At 40.5% G+C, this 11057-nt stretch overlaps 2 protein-coding genes and 1 long non-coding RNA gene across 3 annotated transcripts in view; 2 read left to right on the plus strand and 1 right to left on the minus strand.

Moving 5' to 3' along the window:
• LOC131893282 (uncharacterized) overlaps positions 1–1723 on the plus strand; it is a gene marked incomplete in the record, with an annotated part of 35301 nt that extends 33578 nt beyond the window's left edge. Inside the window, 1 exon segment of the mRNA XM_059243263.1 lies at positions 28–1723.
• A 990-nt stretch (positions 1724–2713) lies between these two features.
• LOC131876936 (uncharacterized) lies at positions 2714–3381 on the plus strand. Its single transcript, XR_009372831.1, has 2 exons — positions 2714–3160; positions 3221–3381. It is a non-coding gene; the product is annotated as an uncharacterized LOC131876936 (long non-coding RNA).
• A 4666-nt stretch (positions 3382–8047) lies between these two features.
• Positions 8048–8885, minus strand: LOC131892710 (putative defense protein 1). The gene has a single exon (XM_059242542.1). It carries the CDS (start codon positions 8748–8750, stop codon positions 8151–8153), a length of 600 nt encoding a protein of 199 aa, XP_059098525.1. The 5' UTR covers positions 8751–8885; the 3' UTR covers positions 8048–8150.
• Between the last annotated feature and the right edge of the window lie 2172 nt (positions 8886–11057).

Consider the following 11057-nt stretch of genomic DNA (forward strand, 5'->3'; position numbering starts at 1 on the left):
TTTTGAGCTCAACAAAGTCACGCTGAGAGATTGGCGGTGGCCAATGTCAAGAAAAATCCCCGATGTTGAACCAAGATTTCACTTTGTCCTGGTTGCTCCTCATGTTTACTTAGACGAAGAAATGTAAACGAGATGAAGAAACAGTTCTCTCCCTGTTCCTACTTAGTCCGTTGTACATACACAAGCAACCTAGTTCGTACGTGCGTGTGTCCTGGATCTCAAACTTGTACGCGGACTTCTTGGAAAACTTTGGGCCTCTCGGTCCCTCCTTGGTACATGCTTATAGTGTGTACTACATAAGACTCGAGTGCCCACTCACTGGTTGTTAGTTTGTTGGTTGGTTTGTTGGTGGGTTGGTGGGTTGGAGGGATGTGAATATGTGTTGTAACTCTTGCATTCATCGGGCCATTTCAGAGGTTTGTTCCACTTCCCTGTACTACTTTGAATTCATATTCCGGTCCCCGTTGAAGACGAAGAAACCCAACACGCACTCGCTGAACACTGATACGCCAAGATGGTTTTGATGATAACCAGCCAGGAGGAAGACACGACATTCTACCCATTATGGGCCACCCGTGGGTTAGGCGTGTGTGAATGTATGTTATACCATCGTTGTTGTTGTTGCAGTTCCACGTATCACATTCTGCTACAACAAACTTGGATACAACTGAGAGATTAGACGAGAGCAATGATGAAAAGCAGAGCGACGACGATGACGACGACGACATAAATCTCAAGGGCCCAAATGGAACGAGGAAATCCTCTGACAACTCATGAATTGGAAACTTTGAAATCTGCCTCAGCCAGAGAAATGTCCACGCTTTTTGGAGTCGACGTCAAATTCTGGCAAATCTATGTATGCATCAAAGAACAACAACAACAACAACAACAACAACGACGACGACGACGACAGGAACAATAACAAATGCCGCCAGGATCCATTATTCCTCAGTTATATGGTTTCTTGGCGAGTGAGTGAGGTGGTGCGCCGGTCGGTTGGTTGGTCGGTCGTTCAAGTGGTGGTGGCGGTTGCGGTGGATTGTATTATTACAAGAAGATCCTTGGACCATCACAAACCCGGGAACAAAACGTGAGCTGGAACTTCGAGTGGATGGCCAGGATGCTTCAACGAAAGAAAGAGCGAAGAGGGGGAAAAGTGCAAAAATCAGCAAAAAGGCCCATTGTTGGCAAATCCACAAGACCGACGCTGACTGAGACTTGGCCTTTGCAAGTCCTGCTTGCTAAGGCCCTGCCAAGCAAATCTGGCGTGGATTTCGCCTCCCCCCCCCTCCCTTCCCCCAGCAGAAACTGGAAAAGAAACGGCCCAAAGGACTCGAGGGTTTTCGGACTGAAGGTTAAGATGATTGAATTTCCGTGTGTTTTGTGTGCATTTCGGCTGTGATACCAAGACCTGGCTGGCATGTTTCTCACATTGAAAGAAACGTGATCGAGGCCCCATGAACTTTCTGTCTCAATGATACGGTATTAGGCTTCTTTGTTCAGTAGATTCGGTAGATCGTACCACACGTCTAAAGCTAATCTCACCTTCTCAAAATGTCGATCTTTGTATGTACAAACTTGAAGCGCCGCGTCAATCGAGTTGATGATCAACATCTACCGAATGTGTCAAAATACTCGGTCATGCCATTCGTATATCACACATTCTCGTGGTTCTTGTTATAGATTAACATTTATTGGCAATAATAAATCAAGCTGATTCTGATCTACTCGACCATGCATGCACCAATCAATCAATGCGAAGGTACTTAGTAGCAAATCGTGACTAATTTATCATTAGTATAAGCAAGCAGGTACGTTAAGAATTATTGCGATTTTTCATCTTTCCATTGGCCTTCTGAAATTCGGTGTTGGGTGTTCGGCCACGAAAGAGCTCTTGCAGAGGCATCACCCAACCTCAAATTATAGGTTTGCAATCAGGATACATTCATTACTCTTTCTGATATTTCAAGCTGACACCAAAGTTCTATTGCAATTTTCGATACTAAAAGAAAAATCGTAGACAAGCACTCCACTTCTTTCTAGTCAAGTGTCAGGTTCAGCGGGACGACTCAGCCTCCTTGATAACCACTGAGGACCTGCTGGAAAAGTGATAAAAGCAAGCCGTTGAGCCACCTTTAAACGTGGTGTCCCTGGTTTCCCCTGAGGGTATATGATGTTTCCAGATACTTAACATATTCTGCACCATACTACCATGTAGCAATTTTGTTTCGTAAAGGGTACCAAACTCCACGCAATCCATGTACCAGATTGAAAGGAATGAAGAAGCGTGGTTCTGATGAAAAATCTTCCAAGCGAATTCAGACAATCTTTTTTTCAATTGAAGCACTCGTCGTATCCTTGAAAGTGAAGTAAGAATATCGTACACTTAATGAAGAACAGTGACAATAGATGACAAAACGAGTGGATAAGGGGATCATTCGTAGGGAACGATTAGATCAGGTTAGAAACTAGGCTGCTTGTTTTGCTTATTCGCAACAAATTTGACCTACAACATACCACCGGCACATCCTCATTGGTAGATTAAAAAAAAAAAACAAATCATCATTGTCCGCCACCGATCTTAATTTTGGCTATTGTGTGCACTGAAAATTGATTTCAGACATATGGCTTGCTAAGCTTACAAAGACAGCTCGTTTGGTTTGCAGAACTGTAAAAATATTCGCAAAGCAAATTGGATCTTCGGTTGAGTCACAATCATCAGCTCATACATCTACCGTTGACAAGCGTAAAGTTTGATCCTAAATATGAGTTCCATGTTAGGGGCTCAAGTTTAGTTGGGCAAACTTTGGGTGGGTTTTCAACTTTCCTCGAAGCTTATGTGATACGAGTAAGGCACATACTGTTCAACTTGGGGGAGGAGGGCTTGTGAAACAACATCTTAATCCATGAGTGCCCCTGGTGCAAACTTTCGGGCGCACATCTGCCCGGCCTCATTTGGTCACATTCATCTTACTTCTTCTCTCCTTGTCTGCCTTCTTTTCTCGGCACGAGGGAATTATTGCCACTTGAACGTAGTTTGTCCATGGACATATGAAGAAAAATGAAGTAATCATGAGCAGAATCAACCTTAGAATATTCACGACTTGGCTCCCACTCAGCTCAGCTCAACACGCTGAGACTTTACGACATCCATATCTTGGTAATGTACTCTTTATCGTCCATTCATCTGACAAGTATCACAGACGTGTGATTATTCCAGAAGCGCACTCGAATGAAATGCTCGGGATCCGGGATTTGCAGCGTCACCACCAGTTTAACTAAGTGGCATTCATCATAGTACGTGACAAATGTCTCCTCTGTTCCTGTTTTATGCAATACACAACAGACTCATTTGAAAATAAAGTTACATTTTCTACTATAGGTCTGCTTCTCTCTCTCTCTATCTCCTTTCTTCTACGCACGCCTAAAATAAGAATTATAGGTGTGAAGACCTGTTTGAAGCTCTCCCCATTTTTCGAAGAGGAATAGATGGAAGCCGCTGACGCCCATTCGTTTGTTGGTTGGCGTTCGTTCAAAACGATACTCTCCGAGGGAGTTAAAAAAGCGGAAGTGGGCTCGGATGGAACTCTCGGCTGGCCACTTCACTCGCTCGAAGAAGAAGTGTGTGTGAAAGATGAGAGCGATGATCACAGACAACGGCTGCGCCTACATTATAACGAGACTGAAAGGGCTTCCTAGACAGGATACATTTCATACAACACTGCATCAGAAATAGCCTCTCCGGACAGCTCCCCAAAGATTTCAATGATACGCGAACTAATGGGCTGATTCGGCAACCGTCCCAGTATAGAGTCGCTTCTACTTTAACTGGACTTATTGCATAGCGAGGGACGTGCTGTCTTAACCGAAGTACGTAGGCCCTTAAAGGAGCTTACCAATCATATGGCCACAATGTACTCGTAGTTTGATGTTCCTCGAAACGTGGCCAGACAATTTCACTTCTTCATCTTTAAAAGCCTGGTAGTGACAAGATTTCATTTTTCAAAAGTCAAATGACGATTGGCTGATTGCAATTTTTTTAGCTCCGGAACTATCAAATACAATCTAAAAGCAGGATGAGAGTATCTCAAATATCCCAAGGATTGATTGGTTTGATTTTTCTAATCAATGTTTCCTCCCATTGCCCTTATTTTAGTAAGGGGTTGGGCTTGAGATGACATTTGATCCACTTGGGTAAAATACTATTGATAACATTTGATATAGTTCACTTTTAAATCATTGATGCCCATCACTGGTCCCTTGTAACCTAAGACAAAAATAATATCTATTTTTGGCCTTTTGGCCTTGCTAATGGCAATCTTAGAATAACTTACAAATTTTCATAAATGACACACCTGGAAACTTTACATACCACTAGGTCTGTAGTTTAGCTTAGAACATACAGCTTTGCAATATTACGGATTTGTTTATAGAATATAAACGTATTGAAAAAGATAACAAAATCTCTTGCATATACGGCTTTTATACGGCACTACAATAAAAAGGTCAAAACTGATTTGCTTAATGGCCCATGAATTGACAGAATCACTTTTCCTTTACTTGTACAACATTTCATTGCTATTTTACTTTTTCAGACAACAATTGCTTGTTAACCTCGACCATTTGTGAAAAATCCGCTGTCTTTTGCTAATGCCTAGCATCGGGGAGATAACGACAAATGTTGTGTTGAGAGAGCTGATGTCCATATATTTCCACTGAAATATTACATGAATTTTAAAAAAGCTTGAATATTATTTTCTTTTCCAAAAATCAAAAACATTTGAAAAAAGTATTTGTTTATTAAAAAAATAGTTTTTTCGACCCCTGCCAATGGGTGACAACAATTCCCGGGAGTACGTTTGCCGTCTTATTCTTTGGGTTGAACAAATTTCCACAAACTTTTGCTCTCAAAAGAAAAAAGGTCAGATCTTTCTTTACGTTTACCATTCCCTCGTAGTATCTGAATATATGAATGCCAAGTGACTGGAATAGTCTCAACAAGGATCGTTAAGAGACAGCACCGGTTAAGTTGAGCATAGTGTTGGGCTGCACAGAGTCATCAAGATGACTCGTAGGGCTCGAGTCATTTCGCGATTGAGCAAGATACTAGGAGACTTGGCCATTCTCAAAATAACAGTTATCAAAGTACGCCCTGAGTTGAACCAATTATTCCAATTTTCAGCCTTTCTTTTTCCATCTCTGTAATGGCGACGCCTCAAAGGCGTGTATGGCACGTTTGGACAGGCTCTGGTAAGCAAGTTTTTTGACTGGTTCCAATGCCAGTTATGCAAATTTGGCACTTCAACCATGCCTTTGCGAAGCTGATGCTTCTTTCGCGGTGCAATGAAGAAAGGTCAGCATTGTTCAGCAAAAGAGGAGGATTTCTTGACAAATTTTCACAAAAAGTTGTGAAACGCGGTGTGCGAATGTACCACACAGCATAGGACTTTTCATTACTTATCGGGTAAATCTGCCAGCTACAGTCAATTCAGTCTGAACGGAAATGATCAAACCCACCTTGGTATTTTTCTAGTCTGCAATAGCATCGATAACGAATTTATTTTGTTACTTTGTGAATCTCTAGCTCAAAGCAAAAAAAAATCCATACCTAATACCATATTACATACATTACAATTTTCAAAAACCAATTTCATGACAGGTAAGAACGCGCACAACTGGCCCTTTGATACGAATTAGGATATGAAAAATTAGATTGCTCCTGAGTTCTATGGAGTTTAGTTGTTCTGTTTTCGTTAGATTTGGCTCCAAAATGCCCTGTTAGATTTGAACCCAAATGCACAGAAAATTAAACACCAAATTTCAAAATCAATGGAATAAAATATGATTTTTCCTTTTCTTCTATGGCTTCCGTAAAGGTCGAATGCTTTAAAAGATTAGCTACAATCCTCATAAGATGAAAATTATTGGAAATTTGTTTTGGGATTATTGAAAGTAAACTTAGTCATGCATTCACTCTAATTCTGAAAAAAAATGCTTACGAAAGTTATTTGCATAGCTTTCTGCTTTTCCAAAAAACTTTGTTGAAGCTAGCTGAATATAATCTGTATCATTGAGGCCTTATCGATATACATTGATTTTTTAACTTGGTGTACTTTAAATGGCCAATTTTTCTTTTATTTACATATTTAAAGAGTGTTATGGTAGTTTCCAATTTTTTGATCTTGTTTAAAATCATGCAAGAAGAAAGATTTTTCACTTTGGTAATTTTTGTAGTGTGTACTAATTTTCTCGGCATTTGAGTTTAAATATGAGGTTCACGTTCTTGGAAACAGAGTAGTTGAATCCCACATGAGTAGATAGCGATTTCATTGATCCTTTTTTGTTTTGCTGAAGTGTTAATTTAGTGCGCTCCTGATTTCCAACAAATAAGTTTTGAAAATTGCAACTTTAATGCTTTTATATATGTACATATATGTAAGTATCTGAGCTACAACCCCACACAACAATGAGGTCAAAGTTTTTCCTATGATTTCGAGGCCTTGAAATATGCAAAGTTGGGTTTGGGTATTTTCCTTGAAAACTAATAAGTGGGCTCTGATAAAATGTGTTGTTTTCACGTCGAGCAGAAATTGCAGAAATTTGTCGGTTCAGATTTGCCAAAGAGGTGAAAGCAGGCATTGAAAAGAAAACCGGTTAGTTCAACCCTCTCGAAGTTTTGCTCAATTTACGAACAACATTTTTTGTCGGAGCCTCCTGAAAAGGCTTTTTTAACCACCGTGTTTTGAAAGATTTGAGAAACAGTTCTATGGCAAGAGACTTTCGAGTCATTTTTTTACCCTTTTGCTTCAAAAATAATATGGGACTCGATTTTGAGTCTGCGTTTGAAAGACTCGTGGAACTCGGTTAACTTTTAAGCCCCGCCTACGTACAACCCTAGTGTCGGGGAGCAGAGAGTGACGGTAGAGCCAACCCAGGAAAACTGAATACGTGAATGCCCAGCACGTGGGGGATGAAGTTGTCTCGAGAAAGCCCAAGAATTGGACCATTAAATACATTCGTCACGTTTTAAACTGGCTCATAATCACCATCGTCATTATCATCATGAGCATGATGCGCGACTATCACTGCATGTAGACCATGCTAGTAGTTCTCATTTAAAAACGTTGCTCTCAGCATTTCCCTCCATTTCTTACCCATTTTTGCGAACCCCTTTTCTTCTGAGCTTTACTTCCTGAAAATTAGGCTAAAAAGTAAAAACAGTTGAGCTATTAATTACTGACTTATTATGTAGATCCAAGGGCCGAAAAGCTACTCTTGGAATCCCTCTAGATCTCAGATTAAAATATTAACCATCATTATTTCATCATCAACTTTATGAATCCTACTCTATCATATTAAAAAACCTCAATAATACGATGACCCCACAATTTTACGTCCAACAGAGTGACCAGCTTGTGAAGATTGAGNGGGGTCGGTTAAGAAAGCAAAGTAAAGTGTTCATCGTTTTACACTCACTCACGAACCCTACGATCCAAACTTAATGTAATGTTTTTCTATCCAGAGGCGAGTTTTTGAACACTTGTACTTTTATTCTGAGTCAAGGCTTGGACGTTACCCAGAATAAGCATCCGCTAGCCACTTTGCCCAGTGTATTTTTATACCAGTTAATGTCTAAGCGCCTAACTGCGACGTAAGAGCTTTAAAAAACAGGCCCCAGACCGCGAAATGTTCATGACTTGTTAGAAAAATATGATGCGAAGATCCTTAAAGTTGACTCAAGCCGTCAATTTGAAATGGCCTTTCACAGTTGGGTGTCTAGAAAAATCCAACATTAGCCAATTCATTGTTTTGGCGCAATGATTTTCAAATCATGTACTGGAGTAGAGAATCAAGAGTCATTGGGCACTGCGTTTTGAGATTGAGAGAATCTTAGCACCGGCTATGATCATTGAAATCTAGCCTTATAATTTTAGGGTTTTGATATTATGTAGTGAGGTCACGCAATTAAGTTCAAACAACCAAAAACAAAGACATGAATTGCAATTGAACACAGATGTTGTGCCTCGGAGAGAACAATGAATCTTAGTCATATGGAAAGGGTTTTATTATGGTAATATTTCATTAGAAGGACATCTCATATGCGGCTAAATTTGTTAATGATACAATCTTTCAAAGTCGTCACGAGACTTTTAGAAAAGATAATGCCCAATGGCTGACGCCACACAAGTCAATGACAAAGAAGGCCAAAGAGCCACTTGAGAATTGGAGTTGTCATTGGCGCCAGAATGGCCCACGTTGAATGGGGCACTTTCCACGTTGGTCCAAAAATTTTGATGATTTTGCACGACAGTGGAAACAACCTTGACCTGGCCGTCAAACCCTTGAGGTGCATTCCAAATCAGCTTCACCTCATCTTTGTCGCTCCGATTAATGTGAGTGGCAGCATCTTCCGTGGAGGCACAATCAATGATTTGACCTTTCAACGATTGAGATGGGTCCAACTCCAGGGATCCCAAAACTTTACCACTGGCCACGGACACCACCCGGAGTAAAAACCCTCGAAAGACCTCACGGTTCAAGCCTCTCAAGGCGATTTCAACCATATGGTTATGTCCATTCTCATCCACTAAGATTTCATAGGGAGCTCGCCCGCTTTGCGGTTGGGCTAGGCCGTGCTGAGGAATTCCGTTTTGACAAGCAATGACCGGGGCTCCGCTCGGGTAAGCTCGTGTGAACCCGAAAAAGCTCAGTGCGAGGACGAGACCTTTAGGAATGGCGGAGAGGATCATGTTGAACTCGATGAAGACTTGACGAGAGACTGACGAGGCCCTTCAGGTACTAATACCGCCGATCAGACAACAATCACGCTTAATCGCACTTCCTTTTAAACAGGAAAACCCATGACTCAGAGATCAATATTCCTCAAATGAAACTGGTATCCACTAGCGAGCGAGCGGGCGGTGGACTGGCCAGGAGGATAAAGGATCGTGTTGGAATTCTTCTGAAGACCTTTAAATAACAAATCATGTAACAAATTCGTCGATTTAACACGTATCCTCCAACAGATTATTTGGGTCGAAATAGCTGTTGGCTCACATTTGGGTACGTTTTTTAAATCAGAACACCAACGGTAGCAAGTACATAACAACAACGAATTAGTATCATAATGAAGAAGATAGATAGCAATATCCAGAAACCACTTGGCATTTTGCTAGCTCGCAAAATCATATGAAAAAGCATTAGTGTTGTAGCTTCGAGAAATTTTAGCCCACATAAAAAACTTTCCAAGTTACTCAATACATGCACGCGAGTTCTAAAACATATCTAGGACTAACCTGGAGAAGCCAAACCTTAAACTTGGCATTACTGGTTTGCAAACTGTCGTCATAGGGCACATCCATCTCATCATAATATAGAACCAAGCCTAGGCTTTCTAATACTCCCACTCTCTGTCCCTCAGTGAAAAAAAATGTTCGTGCAAATTAAATTGACTAGTTGGTATTGGATGGGGACAACTGGTGCAACTGAATCGCCAATGCAGACTGATTACCTCCCACACGAAATTCTAGCTCCCGTCCCGGGCATTTCCCCTCTTTCTACATCAATACTTTGCCTTGTTATGTTAATCCCCACCAGCTCAAAATGTAAAATTTATATTTCTCATATAACTCTATATCTATATGATAAATGACCCATTAACGAATTAAAGTTGGCGGATCTACTAATTACAAAGCTCATGAAGCTCATGAATGCTTTTAAAAACGTACAACATGAGATACCTTTTGCACCTTCTCTGAATAGTGCACAGTCCCAATGTTGCTAGTCTCTCCCAAGTAGGAGCTCTCTCATTCCTGCAATGTTCCGAATGAACGAGGCATTAATCATTCCTCAATAAAAGGAACAGATTACACTTAGAATTACTTTGGCCAAATAGAAAACCCGTTAATTGCCAAAAAATGTAGTGGCGTTAATTTTGTTAAAATTTAGAAGACCAAAATATCAAGTTTTTTACCTCAAGAAGACCGTACTTCGATAAAGCTTTTGTTATATTTTGTTTCAAACATCTCCTGCAAATAGGTTCAACTAATGAGCATTGATACTATTTCATTGCTTAGCGCTACATCACTCCCATTATTGGTCACGTTCGTTAGAAAAACAGTATTGGAAAATCTCGAGCTTATAAAACTTCCCTATGAGAATCCTGTGCCTGAAGTCATGGTTGAATAAGGGAAGAGTTGATAGATTTGGTCTAACAAGATTTTGCCCTGAGTCAGGTCTTTTAGTCCAACGGAATTTCTTAAACTGTTCTGCTCCTGAATAAAGGTTGCTCTTGTAAACTCCACTTTGGCGTTCATTGAGTATTTAGTTACTTAGTTTTAATACCCTGATATGATATAAAAGGAACTACATTTATATTACAGATATCAATTGAAAAATGAACCGTCCACGTGAAGATCGCCCAAACCATTGAATAACTTTGCTTCTATTGTCAATGAGTGAAGCGTTCAACTGGGTAAAGCCAAATTACTCGCACCAATCCAAGTGTACATTTGATCTAGGTCCCTTACTAGACTACTGGAATTTTGACCATGCCTTCCACAAACGCAATCCTAATTAGATTTTGAAATGGAGAGTAATCAAGATTATAAAAAAGCCTCTAATAAGGGAATGAGCAATTGCACCGTTAACTGAAAGCCCCATAGTAAATTTCTAGTTTCTGACCCCAATACTTCGATCCCTCTTTTGAAGGTGGTAACTAAGTGGGATCCCTGTGGAACACCCAACTTGACATCATGTTTGGCACTATCCACCAACCTTAATACTTTGAATCTCTACCTCATGGAACTCGTTTGGTGAGAGCCCAAGGTCAAGGTAGAGTGCATCAGCTGTCTTTTTAATCTCTAGCCCCTCAATGACTCGCTTTAGATTGTGTGCTCTCTTGGTTGGGTAAGAGTGCTAAAATGCGCTCAAAACCCGTGCTGACAAGGAGGAAGGACGTCATAATGGCCAAAATGGCAAATGTAACCAAAAATGGCAAAACTCTTGGTAAAACCTTTGGCAAACAAGCCCAAAAAACTCCAAAATGGCCCATGATT

Source organism: Tigriopus californicus, chromosome 2, assembly GCF_007210705.1.
Source record: "Tigriopus californicus strain San Diego chromosome 2, Tcal_SD_v2.1, whole genome shotgun sequence".
Taxonomy (NCBI): Eukaryota; Metazoa; Arthropoda; class Copepoda; order Harpacticoida; family Harpacticidae; genus Tigriopus; species Tigriopus californicus.

Excerpts from the sequence above, each read along its gene's own strand:
- LOC131892710 (XM_059242542.1), bottom strand. The coding sequence starts at position 8,750 with ATGATCCTCTCCGCCATTCCTAAAGGTCTCGTCCTCGCACTGAGCTTT.